Source organism: Cherax quadricarinatus, chromosome 9, assembly GCF_038502225.1.
Source record: "Cherax quadricarinatus isolate ZL_2023a chromosome 9, ASM3850222v1, whole genome shotgun sequence".
In the NCBI taxonomy this organism is placed as follows: Eukaryota; Metazoa; Arthropoda; class Malacostraca; order Decapoda; family Parastacidae; genus Cherax; species Cherax quadricarinatus.
In genome coordinates this window covers 1,730,321-1,746,971 of record NC_091300.1, presented here as the reverse complement: position 1 = coordinate 1,746,971, position 16,651 = coordinate 1,730,321, and the positions used below count along the sequence as shown (strand labels likewise).

The 16,651-nt window shown below is 37.8% G+C and overlaps 1 protein-coding gene across 1 annotated transcript in view; it reads left to right on the top strand.

The window, feature by feature from the left end:
• Positions 1 to 16,651, top strand: part of LOC128686152 (basic salivary proline-rich protein 2) — a 41,534-nt gene that overhangs the window by 831 nt on the left and 24,052 nt on the right. The window contains exons 2-3 of the mRNA XM_070083155.1: positions 5,350 to 5,426; positions 13,203 to 13,284. Of these exons, the coding sequence (XP_069939256.1) occupies positions 5,350 to 5,426; positions 13,203 to 13,284 (159 nt within the window). The remainder of the gene's footprint in view (positions 1 to 5,349; positions 5,427 to 13,202; positions 13,285 to 16,651) is intronic.

The following is a 16,651-nucleotide window of genomic DNA, read 5'->3' as shown; positions in this document are numbered from 1 at the left end:
ATAAATGCAAATGAGCTTTATGTACTGTAATACCTCTCTATACAAAATAATAATAATAAAAAAAATATTACAGTGAGATCTACAGAGCATGGGTTAGAGTTATTGAAGCTTAAGCCTTAGGTATCTTTAAGAATAGATTGGATAAATGTTTTAAGTGATAGGGGTTGGCTTTGAGGAGGTCCTGCCAGATATAGACCAATAGGCCTGCTGCAGTGTTCCTCCACTCCTGTGTTCTTATGTTTAGTAGTTTTGGCTTGTGCCAGATTAATATTAAACGAAGAACTGAACCCTGGATAACTGTCGAGATATTAGATATCATATTCAGGGATCGGTTGCTGAAAAGATTTAAGGGGAATGGGCAGGATTTTGCAGCGCTTTTTGAATCCCACAGAATACAGAACAGAGTTCAAATGCTTATAAAATCAAATCAAGTTTATTCTCTATAAAGATTACAATTTGGGGTTTACATATTATAGGATATTGTGTGGTTTACATATTATATAAAACTAATTACAGATGGGCCACTATCACACCTACCATGACTAGGCATATTGGGCAGACTAAGATTAATTCAAAACTCTATATTGGTACAGATTATTGAGCATATTGGTATTAAGGCTAAGTAACTGCATTACAGTTTGTAAATTTAGCAATGTGAATGGTTTTGTTTTGGTACAATACTTAGTTTCTATTGAAGCTCCTACACTGGAGTATCACAGGCAAACTTATGACTAGTTAAGATTCATTAGGTAATAGTTGTATTATGTATTTCTATGTTTATAGTCAGTTGGGTGAGTGTAGGTGCGAATTGTGAGGAATCACAGATATCGAGGGGAGGTCTAGGTTGTTTTTTGTATGTGTATGATACAAGAGAATGGGCGGTTTTCATGTAGTTAGCTGACAGTGGGGTGTGTCAGGGAGATAAGATGTTTTCTAACAGTAGTTTTGAAAGTGTTGAATGTGTCTGCAGTTCTAGAGTTTTCAGGTAGGGTGTTCCAGATTTTAGGCCCTTTTATGTACGTTGAATTTTTGTATAGGTTTAGCTGGACACGGGGAATGTCATAGAGATGTTTGTGTCTGGTATTATGCTTGTGGGTCCTGTCACAACTATCAGGAAAGTGTTTTAGGTCAGGGTTAATATTGAAATTTAAGGTTCTGTAAATGTAGGTTGCACAGTAGTAAGTGTGGATGTTCTGAACAGTGAGTAAGTTTAGATCTGTGAAGAGAAAAAGGATCAAAGAATGCGAGAATAATCCTAAAAAGCTTTGGCGACAACTAAAAGTTATGGGGTATAGGAATAAACCTGTAGATTGATCTAATACACAAATAACTCACACATTGGAGAGACTTGTAATGATCCAAGTCAGCCTGAAGTGTTGTCATCAGCTTCACCCCCCTATGTGCAGGTTATTTGTGTATTGCTCCAGTCACGGTATTGTGCCTTTTTGGTCTTCGTAGTGCTGAATGTTGATAATGAGGTATGCCATGAAACAAAGAGGCAAATTATTTCAATTCATTCTACACAACTGTTGCATCAACATTAGTCAGTGAACTGCCAGTGGCATCAAATACCTTCAAAATGACTAATAAGTTTAAACTTACTACAGCAATAAAAGCATCACCCCAAACAGTTTCCTATTACAGTATTAAGTGTATCTTATGACTGTCTGTGAAAAGAGCTAAGCATGTTAAACCCAACTAAGAGTACTGGACCAGATAACATCCCAGCCAAATTCTTAAAAGATAGTACTACTTCCTAATTGCCATCTCCATTGCATACATAATAAATTTGTCCACCACCAATACATGTACTGTGCCAGAGGGGTTCAAGGATGCCAGAGTCATTCCCATCTTCAAGACAAACAGTACAGATGATATCAGCAGTTATAGGCCTGTTAGTATAGACTTGGTGTGATGTCCAAAATTCTAGAGAAAGTAGTTAAGTATCTTGATGACAAACACTTTCTCCGTAATTACCAGTCTGGTTTTAGGAGATCCTGCTCAACCAATACCTCCCTAATTAATCTGATGGGCTACCTGAGAACTGATGTCGTTAGGGAATCTCATAGGTATGGTGAACCCAGACTTGCAAAAGGCATTGGACACAACAAGATCAATAATAGAGAATCAGAACCCCTGCCAACATCATGTGGGGTTTCTCAAGGTAGTATTCTGGGTTCCATTGTTTTGCAAAGCATTTTTAGGCAGACTTAAAGTGTTTTGCTTGCATCTGAAAGGACCCAGGTTTGGTCCAAGGCCTGACATGGGCCAGTCTCTCTTCTCTTTCCTTGGCTCAAACCAGATTACCTCATTTCTCAGGCACTCTGACTCCTCATTATAAATAAAACATGGGTGAAACATTAGGAATCTTTATTAACATAATGTTTCTCTCCTGTACTGCAGGCTTCATCAGCTTTGGTGGAAGACAAAGTAGGGGAAGTGGAGAAGTAGCTTGATGTAGTCTTTCACCAAGGGTGATTGATGGACTGATTACACAAAACTACCTTTTCATTTCATATACTTGTTTTCCACCAAAACTGATCGCTCCAGTAGTGTAATTTTATCTGTATTTGACTAATGAAGTCTTCAGTGCAGGCAAAACATCTCGCCAATAATATTTCTAATGTTATTCATGTGTCTTAATTATCATCTTGTTGCTATTATGTACCATTTATATGATACTTGTTTGACCCTTAAGTTTAGCACTTCCTATTTACTTAGCAGTAAATAGATACCTGGGAGTTAGTCAGCTCTTGTGCATCTTATCCTAGGAAAGAGACCCTAAGGACTCCAACAGAAATAAACCGTAGTGCTTTGCTTTCTTTTTTATTTGTCTGTTTTTTTTTTAACTCATTGGCTACCTACTGAGGCATGGTGTTACGGCCCCCTGCCAAACTAGCGGTTAAATAGTTAACCCGCCGGCTAGCAGTACCACTGGGTACGTCATCAAACCCATTGTGGGGACTGCTGAGCCGGCCTTAGAGCATTAAGTACCTGAACACCTCACGGTACGCATCTAAGCAGTAGGTACCTGAACACTTAATGGTACACATCTACTGGCCTTAGAAGCAGTAAGTACCTGAACACCTCACGGTACGCAACTAAGCAGTAGGTACCTGAACACCTAATGGTACACATCTACTGGCCTTAGAAGCAGTAGGTACCTGAACACCTAATGGTACACATCTACTGGCAGTAGAGTATTCTACTGGCTTCTACTGATTTTAGAAGAAGCGCTCACCGCAGCTCACTGAGTCTGTTGGCCTCAGTTATTTGACGGCCGCATTCAGTGAGCTTGCAACATAGTGTGTGCTGCATCGGACCACCTTGCGGTGTGTCAACTGGTCTTGAAGGCGGTAGATAGTACTCACCAGACCATCTTACGGTGTACTTCTACCAGCCTTAGAGAGTATTTACAGGACTACCGGTGATGTCTGCGGACTCACCGCCTACGCTGGTCAACTGTGGGCCGGAGTCATCGGATGCTGTTTAGTGGGACATTACATGAAGAAAAGGTTGGAGTGTTACACTGAACTGGGCTATGACTGTAGTGTGACACTTAGGGAAGTATGATGGAGTGGAACACTGAGATATGCTACAGGACCGTAGTGGAACACGGAGAAGAAAAGGGTGTCGTGTGACACTGAAGATGGCCTGGTTGTAGTGTACATTGAATAGTGTCATGTGACTGGCCTCGACAAAGACACTATGCGGGTAGTGTGACGCAGAGACAAGGGTGTCAAGTGTGACACGGTTGTGAAAGTGTGTATTACACGGAGAAAAGGGTGTCAAGTGACATGGTGGAGAAAGAGCGTCACAACTCGGATAAGTGTCGTGAGAAACGCAGTTGATTGTAATTTATTATTTTAAATGTTACTTAATTTATTATTTTAGCATAGATATATATAGTGACACAGGAGTGTCAAGAAAGTTGTACCCTGTGTAGGGTTACGAATTATTTATTATTTTAGTTAGATGCTAATTATAATTTATTATTGTAACATGTATATATTATCAGATGTTTATTAGTTCAAATACCTCTAGACCAAAGATAGTTGTTTTTTATATAATATTAAAGATTAATTGATTTTAATGTGTATATATGTATCCCGAACTCTATTACAAAATGAGTAAACCTACCATCTTTAAAAATCACTTTTTTTGTAATACATGGTGACCTGAAAAGGAAGAAACACTTTCATCATCACTTGCTCCATCACTGTCTTGCCAGAGGTGTGTCACTACTACAGTTCAAAAACTACAACATATCACCACCCCTTCTTCAGAACGAAGGCATTGCACTTCCCACCTTCAGAACTCAAGTCCAGCTAGCCAATTTCCCTGAATCCTTTCATATATGTTACCTTGCTCACACTCCAACAGCACATCAAATCATAAAAGCCACTTACCTCCTCTGGCTCCTATCTAACACACACACACATGCTTGTTGGAAGTCTAAGCCTCTCATACACAGTCTCCTTTACTTGGTTTATTCTGGGTTATTAGCCCTGAGGGGTTAAGAATGTAAAGATTGATAAGTATTGGTGATATGTAGTGTTCTGGTGCTGAATTTAACACTGTATCAGCTATTAACATATCTAGGTATTGTAACAAGCTATTGTAGATTTACAGATTTTTTTTTTTTTTTTTTTTTAACAAGTCGGCCGTCTCCCACCGAGGCAGGGTGACCCAAAAAGAAAGAAAATCCCCAAAAAGAAAATACTTTCATCATCATTCAACACTTTCACCTCACTCACACATAATCACTGTTTTTGCAGAGGTGCTCAGAGCACAACAGTTTAGAAGCATATACGTATAAAGATACACAACATATCCCTCCAAACTGCTAATATCCCGAACCCTTCCTTTAGAGTGCAGGCATTGTATTTCCCATTTCCAGGACTCAAGTCCGGCTATACAAAAATAACCGGTTTCCCTGAATTCCTTCACTAAATATTACCCTGCTCACACTCCAACATATCGTCAGGTCCCAAATACCATTCGTCTCCATTCGCTCCTATCGAACACGCTCATGCACGCCTGCTGGAAGTCCAAGCCCCTAGCCCACAAAACCTCCCTTACCCCTTCCTTCCAACCTTTTCAAGGATGTCCCCTACCCCGCCTTCCTTCCCCTACAGATTTATACACTCTCCATGTCATTCTACTTTGATCCATTCTCTCTGAATGACCAAACCACCTCAACAACCCCTCTAAAGCCCTCTGACTAATACTTTTATTAACTCCACGCCTTCTCTGCACCTTTTAAGTAGTACCACCAAGCTCTTCCCTGGTCACCAAAGTACAGGACTGTAATTAACCACTTTATGAGTAACTTGTATTGCATTCCAGATGCTGGATGAGAATTCGCAGTTGATCAAGACCATTACTGATTATCAGAACCAGGGAAAGCCTCAAGAATGTTTCCAGTAAGTATTTAAGTTTCCAACCTACTATGGAGAACATTTTTAGTGGATTTCTTATTTATTTATTTATTTATTTATTTACAATTTGAGCATACATATAGAGGTACAAAAAAATACAGATAAGAGCAGCATGCCAAAGCCACTTATACTATGCATAGCATTTCGGGCTGGCTTAAAATTAACTAAGCAATGATGAAATCAGTGATAATACATTATTGTAAACAGATAACTATAAAGCACAAATGAGTATTACAAAGACAGGTCATATGGTTGCATGCATTGTTGTACATTCAGTCGTATGGAGTATTTTGTTAGGTAGTGTATTTAAAAAATAATAAAGTTAGATTGGGTTTTAGGTTTAACATTTATGTGATATAATTGTGAGAAACATTTAAGATATACAATTTATAAGGTTCAGTTATTCAGTATTTATTTGGTTTTGGGTGAGTAAGTGATCTTTGAGAAGAGACTTGAATTTATAAACAGGTAGTGTTTCTTTTATATTTACAGGTAATGAATTCCAGATTTTAGGGCCTTTTATGTGCATTGAGTTTTTGCATAGCGTGAGATGGACACGAGGAACATCAAAGAGTGATCTGTGCCTTGTATTATGGTCATGTGTTCTGTTGAGGTTGGCAAGGAGATGTTTGAGGGGAGGGTTAATATCAGAGTTAAGTGTTCTATGTATGTAATAGGTGCAGTAATAAGTATGGATGTTTTGTATGGTGAGTAGGTTTAGTGTATTGAATATTGGTAGAGTGTGCTGTCTGTAGTGAGAATTTGTTATCATTCTAACTGCAGCCTTTTGTTGGGTAATTAGTGGTCTGAGATGGTTAATATTTGTTGAGCCCCATGCACAAATTCCATAGGTGAGATAGGGGTAAATAAGAGAGTGATATAGGGCCAGGAGGGCTGACTGTGGAACATAGTACTGTATCTTCGATAGTATGCCTACAGTCTTGGAAATTTTCTTAGAAATTTGTTGTATATGTGTATGAAATTTGAGTCTATTATCAAGGTGGATTCCTAAGAATTTTCCCTCTGTTAGCTTTGTGATAGGTGATCCGTTTATCATTATGTTAAGAGGGACATCTGTAGCTCTGTTACCAAACTGAATGAAGTAGGTTTTGTCAATGTTTAGTGTAAGTTTGTTAGTCCTCATCCAGGTAGATATTTTCTGTAATTCGGTATTTACAGTATAGGCTAGCGTGACTGGGCTCGGGTGGGAGAAGACGTATGTAGTGTCATCTGCAAATAGTGTGGGTTTGAGTAATTGCGAAGCATTTGGAAGGTCATTTATGTATAGGAGAAAGAGAAGAGGGCCAAGGACACTTCCCTGTGGGACACCAACTGTAATTGGTTGCGCAGAAGAGTTTGCCCCATTTGCGTACACATATTGGCTTCTGTTGCTGAGGTATGACTTGAGGTAGTTGAGGGAGTGCCCTCTTATACCATAGTGTGACAATTTTACGTGGAGCAAGTCATGGTCAACTGTATCAAAAGCTTTACGTAAGTCAATGAAGATCCCCAGTGGGACTTCTTTTTTCTCTATTGCAGTGTATATATGTTCTAGCATGTGTATAATAGCATCATTAGTATTTTTATTAGGCCTGAATCCAAATTGGCAGGGGTTGAGTATGTTTTGGGAGATAAGGTAGGAGTAGATTCGTTTATGAATTAATTTTTCGAAGATTTTTGAGAGAGGGTGTAAGTTGGATATTGGCCTATAGTTATTCAACTCTGTTTGGTCTCCTCCTTTGTGGATCGGGGTGACCCTTGCTATTTTGAGTACTGTAGGGAAGGTGGAGGATTCAATGGATTTGTTAAAGAGTGTTGCAATGATTGGTGATAGGACTTGTGACAGTTTTTTGTATATAAAGGGTGGTAAGGTATTTAAATCTCCTGCCTTGTTTTTTAGTGCGTTGATAATAAGGGAGACTTCGTAAGGGTTAGTCGGAGCTAGGAACAGTGTGTTCGGGTAGTTGCCGGTGAGGTAGTCATTTGGTGGGGTATCTGAGCTTGGGATTTTATTGGCAAGGTTTTGTCCTATAGTGGAGAAGAAATCATTGAGTCTGTTTGCTGTTTCTGTTGGTGGGAGTTGGGGTTCATCTGATTTTGCTAATTTTATTTCACTATTTCGTGATATCTTTTTTGTTCCCAGAATTTCTGATAGGGTTTTCCAGGTCTTTTTTATATCACCTCGTAAGTTGGATAATCTGTTCTCATAATACAATTTTTTGCCCTTCTTATCAGGCTGGTTAGGATTGACGAGTAACGTTTTGTTTGGTCTCTGGTTATGTGACCCATTCTGTACTGTTTTTCATATTGGTGTTTTGTATTTATGGATTTGAGAATGCTGGGTGTTAGCCAGGGACTGTTCAGTCTCTTAGCTGTCATCTGTTTAGTTTTTTTAGGGCAGTGCTTGTTATAGAGGTATTGGGTCTTTTTTAGAAAATTTTTAATACATTCTTCAATATCTGTATAGATTTCTAGCTCAGTGTGCCAATCAATGTTTGCTACTGCTGTTGTGAAGTTATTAATGGCTGCCTCACTGTGAAGTCTGAAGGTGACTTTAGTAGTGTCTTGGGGTAGTTTACCAAGAGTTGTTATGAGGAAAGTAGGGTAGTGGTCTGTGGTATTATCTGTAATTATGCCTGATTTTAAAGGGGATATGGTGTTGGTCCAGATGTGGTCAAGTAGGGAAACACTAGTCTCTGTAACTCTTGTAGGTTTTGTTACTGTTGGTAGTAACATACAGTTACTCATTGTGTTTGTGAATTCAGTAACGTGTGGGTCCTGGTCTTGCAGGAGATTTATATTGAAGTCACCTGAGAGTAGTAAGTGATCTTTGTTCATGCGTGCATCAGTTATCATACTTCCTAGGTTTTGACTAAATTGGCTAATGTTTGACTGTGGAACTCTGTAGATGTTTATCAATGTGAGAGGTTTTTGTAGGTATTTGGATTTGAATTTAGCTATTATATATTCCCCATGTTCATCCCTTGTGCAAGTATTAGTGATACATTCTAGTTGGTCTGAGTAGTATATGGCTGTGCCACCCCCTTGTTGGTCTGGCCTACAGTTGTGTATGGCTGTGTAACCAGGAATGGCATAGACATCTGTACTATCAGGCTTTAGCCAGGTTTCAGTTAGTGTAATGATGGACATATTGGCATGTAAGGAATTTAGTAATGCTATGAGGTCATCGTAATGCTTGCTTAAAGATCTGATATTGTAGTTAAAGATAGTTATGTTGTTGTTGGCACTGAGAAGTGCCTTTGATTGTTCTGCAGTGTAGTAATTACAGTAACTGTTTGATTCATTTAAGTCATTAAATAAGAGGTTGGTATCAGGATCAATGCTTGTAATCATAAGATTTGTAGTGAATCTATAGTTAGAATTAAGTATAAAACAAAGTAAATAGTCTTAAGCTAAAAAATAGCACCTGAATTATTTAACAAATGTAAAATAATGAGCTAAGGTAGTATTTTTTTTTTTTTTTTTTAAGCTAAAATAAAGGAGACACTATAAAAGGGACTAATACAAATAAAGTGATGATCAAATAATGGAGCTTGGGAATATGATAGTAGGTAGTACTATAAAGGTAATTTTTTAAAGTTAGAATTATAGTATAAAATTATAATATAAAAGGGACTAATATAGGTTGTGGTGAACAATAAAGTGGTAATCAAATAAATGAGCTTTGGAATATAATGGCAAAATTGTGAACTTATTCTACTTTAGCACCTGAGAATAGCACCTTGATTATTTTAACAATTGTGAATATATAAACTAGGGTAGTTATATAAAGCTAAAATAAAGGAGAAAATATATAAGGGACTAAAAATAAGTAATGGTAAACAAAGTTAAATGGACAGATGGTAGGAATTATAATATAAACTTATAATATAAAAATACAATTTGAAATGGTACTTCCAATTGCACTAGAGTCTGGTATAGGTTGTTGACAAGATCAAGATTATAACTAGATTTAAATTGACAAAATAAAATTCACAATTAAAGTACCAAAAGAACTGGTGTTTAATAAAATTTTAGTAAGTAATAATGATTACAAAAAAGTGAAAAAGTAATGTTTATTTCATTCAATATTGCACTGGTAGTTATACTTGGTTATATGGCAGTCAAAAATGTTAAGAGTAAATTGAAATTTTAGTAAAAATGATAATTATTAATTTTAGTAAGCAATATCAATTGATAGTATTTAAAAAAATATGAGGTAGTAATATGGACAGAGAAAGTATCAATTCAGCTAATGTTTAAGCGAACAATAGTAAATAACAAAATCACATAAGGTGACTTATGCTTACTAGTAAAATCACAAAATGAGGTAGTTGATTATTTAATTACTAAGAGATTGCACAATGAAATTTGAACAATAATGGAGCAAAACATACACTACACTACATAGGCTTTTAAGTTGGACATTGTTTAGTTATTCTCTGTAAGATTAGTATCCCTGAGAAATCGTGATAGATCATTCTCGTTCGTGATTGTGTACAGTTGACCTACATTTGTTTTCCTAACAAGAATTTTCCCATCCCGTGTGAAGCATTGGTGTATTGTGTCATTATTCTCCCGCTTAAGTTTTCTGACCCTATACAGGAGGTTCTGACGTTTTTTGGTAAGACACTCGTTTATGTATACCTCTTTCTTTACTTTAATAGATGCAATAATTAAGTCTTTTTTCCTGTCATGTGAGTGGAATCTAAGCATAACACTTTTTCTACCATGGGATCCTAGTAACCTGGCTTCTTTTATTTCAGACTCTGGTACAATAACACTTGTTTGGTCCTTTATGATCTGCAGAGTAATTTCTTTACTGTTTGTTTGGTTCATATCACTGGGAAAAAGTGGACTGTTAACTATTACTGCATCCGATAGTTTATCTTGTTCAGTTTTATCTTCTTGGAGAGCAAAGTAGTCACTGAACTGGTTGTCTAAGTTGTTCTTCCAGTCTTTTACTGCTTCTTCAACCTTTGTATTAAAAGATATTATTTGTTGGGTATGGCTATCTATGACTGTTTGGATGGTCTTGTCACAGTTAGTCATTCCTGGTGTTGTTAACTTTTGTTCAAGACTGTGGATTTTGTTCTCGAGTTGTGTCATCCTGGTGTCTTGTTTTGTTAGCGTCTCTCGAAGATTCATATTTTCAATAGCTAAGTTGGAGATGCATGTCTTTAGGGTATCTGGATCGTTGGTCATACCTGAGAGACTACTTGGTAGGTTGAATCCGGGGAAGAGAGGGGAGGATGGGCTGGTGGCAGCCATGTTTGTTATTATTGTGTGGTGTTGAGCTTTGGCTACTGAATTTTTTATACCAAATATTTATCTTCTTTAATTTTCATATAGGAAATGGAAAATGACAGTAACATTGTACCAAAGAAACAAGAAACTTAACTTGGTGCTATAAACCATACCCCCGGCCGGGATTGAACCCGCGGTCATAGAGTCTCAAAACTCCAGCCCGTCGCGTTAGCCACTAGACCAGCTAGCCACAATAAGATTCATCCAACTAGGTATATTTCTACACCATAGGAAGGTTAGCACAGGCACCTCTGTGACCACAAATGCAAGTTTTTACAGACGAATCTCCAGCTAGCATGGCCGTGACGAACTCTAGCTCAAGTCCCTTCACTGCCGTCAACATGACTTAAGAAATCGTAATGACACGATTGCAAATAAACCATACCCCCGGCCGGGATTGAACCCGCGGTCATAGAGTCTCAAAACTCCAGCTGGAGATTCGTCTGTAAAAACTTGCATTTGTGGTCACAGAGGTGCCTGTGCTAACCTTCCTATGGTGTAGAAATATACCTAGTTGGATGAATCTTATTGTGGCTAGCTGGTCTAGTGGCTAACGTGACGGGCTGGAGTTTTGAGACTATGACCGTGGGTTCAATCCCGGCCGGGGGTATGGTTTATTTGCAATCGTGTCATTACGATTTCTTAAGTCTTGGTGCTATAGTAGGCTGGATTATTAACCACATGAATAATTTTTTTTTTTAATGCAGACTTTACTGTCCTCATTATTGGGTGAACTTATCAGGAGTACACCATATACCTAATGTCGATTTTATCTTGAGGATTTTTTGTGAATAGTATTTTTTGGAGCCCTGCAAGTAGTGCTATATAAAATACTATATAATTTTAATTTCCACCCTCTTCAATTAATACAGTACTTGTCATATGCCTGGCCTTGACAAGTCTTCTAGACACCAGATGTTGTGGAATATATCCCAGTACAAGCTTGCTCTCACAACATTCAGCATGGTAGATTATATACATACTGGTATATGAATGGAGTAAAATCTGCAACTGTTGTGGGCTTCACAGTAGTGTTTCATAGCTTTACTAGACCTAGGTTTCTTGTAGCTGCATTTGAGTTGACTTAGATTTTGCCATATAGATTTTGTAAAACAAACACTCCCTTGGTTCTGATGCCACCTTGCCGCCCTCTTTTTTTTCTACACATCCCATGGATCTTTCCACCGCCACCAGGGAGGCAGTACCACCCATTTTGGGAATCACTGCTTTAAAGCATGAGGCCATGCTGATTTGCCTGTGATCGCCAGCTTTAACCCTTAAACTGTCCAAACGTAGATCTATGCTCACGTGCGTAGCGCTCCGGACATAGATCTACATCCGATTTTACATGTTTTTTTTTTTTTTTTTTTTTTATCACACTGGCCGATTCCCACCTTCTTGCCAGAAGGGTGCTTTACACTACAGTTTTTAAACTGCAACATTAACACCCCTCCTTCAGAGTGCAGGCACCTGCTTTCTTACGTAAAAAAAGAGTAGATCTACGATTGGAGTGCTATGCACGTCAATGTAGATCCACATTTGAACAGTTTCAGGGTTAAACAGTGAGAACCATCAGAGCTAATATAGCAGAATAATGAGAAGTGGTCTTTGCTGACCCTCTATCTTAGTGTTGAAAGGCTAGTGTGTTGGAAGGAAGCAGACATTACTCAAGCCATGATGGGTATGGAAACACAAAAGACAATTATCACTTGCTTGAAATTCTACAGTCATATGCTTTGTTAACTTATGAACAGCAGAGCAAAGATCAATATCACAAACATTGACACCAACAGAATGTTGTTGAACATACCACTTATGCACTGTTTCTTAAAGCTTTTAGTTAAGTTAATTTTAAGCCTGCCCATAATGATCTGCATACAAGGGGCTTTTGGCATGTACACCCAATCACTATATTTCTTTGTACAACTATGTATCATGTCCAAATAAAAAATAATTAAGTAAATAAATAAATGGGCTGTTTTCATATGTTTTCTAGAGCCAGCTGTTAAACCTTTGTGGTTAGCATCTACAGTAAACTTAAGAGCATAGGCTGTAAGTTTGTCCTTGCATCTACAGATATCAGACCCTGTTTCTTAACACCATATTCCTCATGAGATGCCAGACTTAACCTTCTTTATTAATTAAATTTTCTCCTTAACACTGAGAATTACAAGTTTTCTTTTGGTATCACCACTTGCTTTAAAGGCCATTATTAATTGCATTTTACTTAATATTTAAAGTCTTACAAATTGCTCTAAATCCAGGGACAAGTGTATGCATGAGTGAGCTCAGACTGGTGCAGGTGGCTTATGGCTCAGTGAACAATGAAAATGGATAGGCACCTCACTAGGTATTATAGTTGGTAAATACTTTGTTTACATTTTTTATTAGTAACATGTGATTTTTATTTTCTCAGTATCTTAGCAGCATCAAAAAATTTTGCTTCTTTTTCAGGTACCAGCAGTCTCTTCATCGAAATCTAATGTATTTGGCATCTATGGCAGACACATCACAAAATATGGCTCAACTTTTACCAGTAAGAAAGACAAATTATTGGTAGAAAAATATGGGGATATAAAGGGATAGATAGATCTTTAGTCTGTCTATAAGTACATTCCACAATATTAACTTGACTGCTAAGGGTAACACCAAGTTTTCCAAATCTGTACGAATACATTTCTTTATGGAATTAATTGTGGAGACCTCAGCATCCACCACTTTGTGGTGCAAACAGTTCAACATCTTGTAATAGTGGATGATTTGGGAATACTGACATTATACAACAATACCTTGTTTAGAATGGTTTTGAACAGTACAGAATTTGATACACAGTAGACCATCGTTTAACACGGTTTTGTCTTGCACGTTTTGGATATAGCACGATTGAAGAATTGCGGCATATTTTTGTTTAACGCTTCGTAAAATTAGCTTAACACAGTTGTGGGAGGGGGGAAATTTTGAGCACCGCCGGGCGAGTTGGTCTGTGGGTTACACCATTGTGTCAACGGGGGAGACCTACCACCATGCCATCCCCCATTTCCCTCAGCCACCCACACCCACCCACACCACCCTCCCAACCTTCATTTCAGTTCGTACGCATGTAGGACGATACTCAGGAAGCTCGATGTGTTTAGTTACATACGTATTTTCTCATTTTCATTGCCATATGTTAAATCTGCTAAGCAATCATGGCACTGACTTGACTAAATGACACACTGACTTGACTGAATGACTTACTTGACTGAATAACTTGCTGACTTGACTGAATGACTTATTGACTTTGACTGAATGACTTACTGACTTGACTGAATGACTTACTGACTTGACTGAATGACTTACTGACTTGACTGAATGACTTACTGACTTTGACTGAATGACTTACTGACTTGGCTCAATGACTTAACTGAATGACTTACTGACTTGGCTCAATGACTTAACTGAATGACTTACTGACTTGGCTCAATGACTTAACTGAATGACTTACTGACTTGACTGAATGACATACTGACTTGACTGAATAACACTGGCTTTAATGAATAACTTACTGACTTTACACACACTCCAATGCAACCATCGACTTCAGTACCAGAACCTCTACCATCCACTTCTGCCAACAACCAGCAACCATCCACCTCAACCCAGTAGGGCGACACCATCCATATCCACTCTCTTCACAATCATCCACAAACACCATTACCCACAATTTAAAGTAAGAAATACTATTATTTCTATTGCATTTGTAGCCTTAAGCAGTAATATATCATGACGATGCACTACAATTACATATTCACTTTTATTTTGTAAGATCTGGAGGTCTAAAGAAAGTTGTTTGGCTTTTTGGGGGCTCCCAGGAACATAACCCTATTTTTTCCATAAGTTCTTCAATTCATCTAACACAGTTTTGTCTAACACAGCATTTTCAGGAACATAACTACCGTGTTAAATTTTGTAAGATCTGGAGGTCTAAAGAAAGTTGTTTGGCTTTTTGGGGGCTCCCAGGAACATAACCCTATTTTTTCCATAAGTTCTTCAATTCATCTAACACAGTTTTGTCTAACACAGCATTTTCAGGAACATAACTACCGTGTTAAACAGTGGTCTACTGTACATAATGCCGTTCATAAATTTAATAAATTTAAAAATATAAATTTTATTTAACTGCATTATGAAGCATCAGTATGTCACATATAAGGAATAAAGATCAAATAAAGACACAGAATGGCTATGGCATCTTATATACAGTAGTGCCCCACTTATAGGGCAGGTTAGGTTCCAGACTACCGCCGTAAAGTGGAACACCCTTTTTTTCCACTTATAAATGCATATAAATACTAGGTAACAAGTTTACACTAACATATGTGAAGTTACCAATAGAACTAGGCATTAAAAAACAAAAAAAAAGTAAAATATGCATTCCGCTAATACGGTCATTTCAAATTATAACCAAAACTCGCTATACGGCTCCCCCCACCTGACTTTCTAATATGGTCACCGCGCCCCACCCTGTTTGTTTACATTCTCTGTGAGATCCATAAGCACTAAGTCTCTCCATTTTGTCTGGAAACTCCAAAATTTCAAGTGTTTTTAAAAGTTATTTCATATTTTATATATACTCTGATAATTATACTTATGTATACCTGTACCTAAATAAACTTACACACTGTGCTGGCATGCAGGTACACATTAAAATCAGTAAGAGTGTCTTATGTCTCCAGACGCCATATTAGTAATGATAATAATAATCACCGAGTCTCATTTAAATGTCGTATACATAGTATTACGTTAATATACATATTTTCATTAATCCATCTATGATATTTTTTCAAAATTATATAAACACGATGCATAACATATAAATATGATAAATACACCCCACAGTAGAATAAATAAACATAAATATGAGATGTGGTAGCAGACAACTTGCACAAGTGATGCCATATTAGAAATAATAATAATAATAATAATAATAATAGGAAAAGGTGTGGAGTTAATAAAAGTATTAGTCAGAGGGCAGAAGAGGGGTTGTTGAGGTGGTTTGGTCATTCAGAGAGAATGGATCAAAGTAGAATGACATGGAAAGCATATAAATCTATAGGGGAAGGAAGGCGGGGTAGGGGTCGTCCTCGAAAGGGTTGGAGAGAGGGGGTAAAGGAGGTTTTGTGGGCAAGGGGCTTGGACTTCCAGCAAGCGTGCGTGAGCGTGTTAGATAGGAGTGAATGGAGACGAATGGTACTTGGGACCTGACGATCTGTTGGAGTGTGAGCAGGGTAATATTTAGTGAAGGGATTCAGGGAAACCGGTTATTTTCATATAGTCGGACTTGAGTCCTGGAAATGGGAAGTACAATGCCTGCACTTTAAAGGAGGGGTTTGGGATATTGGCAGTTTGGAGGGATATGTTGTGTATCTTTATATGTGTATGCTTCTAAACTGTTGTATTCTGAGCACCTCTGCGAAAACAGTGATAATGTGCGAGTGTGGTGAAAGTGTTGAGTGATGATGAAAGTATTTTCTTTTTGGGGATTTTCTTTCTTTTTTTTGGGTCACCCTGCCTCGGTGGAAGATGCCGACTTGTTGAAAAAAAAAATAATAATACTAGGTAGTAGGTTGGTAGACAGCAACCGCCCAGGGAGGTACTACCGTCCTGCCAAGTGAGTGTAAAACGAAGGCCTGTAATCGTTTTACATGATGGTAGGATTGCTGGTGTCCTTTTTTCTGTCTCATAAACATGCAAGATTTCAGGTACGTCTTGCTACTTCTACTTACACTTAGGTCACACTACACATACATGTACAAGCATATATATACACACCCCTTTGAGTTTTCTTCTATTTTCTTTCTAGTTCTTGTTCTTGTTTATTTCCTCTTACCTCCATGGGGAAGTGGAACAGAATTCTTCCTCCG